General features: G+C 38.0%; 1 protein-coding gene across 1 annotated transcript; it reads left to right on the plus strand.

The window, feature by feature from the left end:
• Positions 1 to 6: 6 nt before the first annotated feature.
• Positions 7 to 832, plus strand: LOC108357278 (uncharacterized). The gene is made up of 4 exons (XM_017608368.1): positions 7 to 43; positions 108 to 342; positions 469 to 622; positions 691 to 832. Exons 1-4 carry the CDS (start codon positions 29 to 31, stop codon positions 830 to 832), a joined length of 546 nt encoding a protein of 181 aa, XP_017463857.1. The 5' UTR covers positions 7 to 28.
• Positions 833 to 1,240: the final 408 nt, after the last annotated feature.

The raw sequence follows: 1,240 nt of genomic DNA on the forward strand, positions 1-1,240 counted from the left end.
TAATGTGCTAAATATATTGGCACAAAAAATGGAGGATCCTTGGGTATTGTTTTGAATCGATTACCACAGCAAGCAGTTCTCAAGTGTTGCTTTTGTTTCTCTTGCAGGTACCCTTTCGTGTTAAAAAACCACTATTGCACTTGGCATGCGAACGTGGAGCCTGGAATTGTGTACAACAACTGGTTATCACACGTTCGGAGGAAATTAATTTAATCAAAGACGAATATTATCCCATTCATCAGGCTGTGCTACATGAAGGGCGCTTCTTGGAACTTTTAATACAGCACGGTGCCGTGACCACAGTACGCACGTGTACGCAACAAATGACACTCTTGCACGTTGGTATGTTAACAAATAAGTAATTTTTGAGTGAGCCTTTGTTGACTGATCGCACTGCATTATTTTATTATAAAACTCGTTACATACTTTCATAATACATACAAATTCTTAATTTTCTCTAAATTTCAGTCATATTCGCAGCGCGCAAGTCTGCTGAAGATACTTTAAGTACCTTACGAATTTTGTTAGAGCGTGGATGCAAGGAGCTTATCAATGAACCCGATTCTTTGGGCAATACACCGTTGCATGCATTGATAGTGCGTTATGCTCTAGAGGAGGCGCGGTAACTAACAAACATCCACGAATATGCAATATCTACATTTTTAATTTATATAAAAAATTTTATCACAGTTATGGCTATGATAAGTGGAGTAAATGGGATGTGCTGCATCTTGTACGTTTTTTGTTGCAAAACGGTGCAAAGAGCTCAATTAATCAAACAGGCAATAGCGCACTGGCGTGCGTCTTCCGGCACGTTCGCGACTGGGANTAACAAGGATCAACTGCACCATTTTACGCATTCTATGAAGGTAAGTCCAAGTTGAATGAAATATACAGGGTATATAGATTATCCCTCCACCGCCTTTAAAAGGGTGGGAATTTTTTTATTGAAAATCGCTAAAATTTGACCTACTAAATCGGGGGTGTTTTATCTTTCGGTGCTATTACAGGAAAATGTATTACCAAGTTGAGGATGCTTTATGTTTTGGTTGTATTAATGACTTCCGGTTTCGACCGGAAGTTCCGGAAGTCCATTTAGTGGGTTAAACTAACCAGAAGAAAATTTTTGAAAATTGCGCATGTATGTTTTTACTACAGATTCAGATTCTAAGCATAAAAATACGTAATTCTGTTTGAAACTTTTTACTTTGAAAATGGACTTCCGGTTATTTTAACTCAC

Source organism: Rhagoletis zephyria, unplaced genomic scaffold (assembly GCF_001687245.7).
Source record: "Rhagoletis zephyria isolate East Lansing unplaced genomic scaffold, Rhagoletis_zephyria_1.1 Rzeph_scaffold_73746, whole genome shotgun sequence".
Taxonomy (NCBI): domain Eukaryota; kingdom Metazoa; phylum Arthropoda; class Insecta; order Diptera; family Tephritidae; genus Rhagoletis; species Rhagoletis zephyria.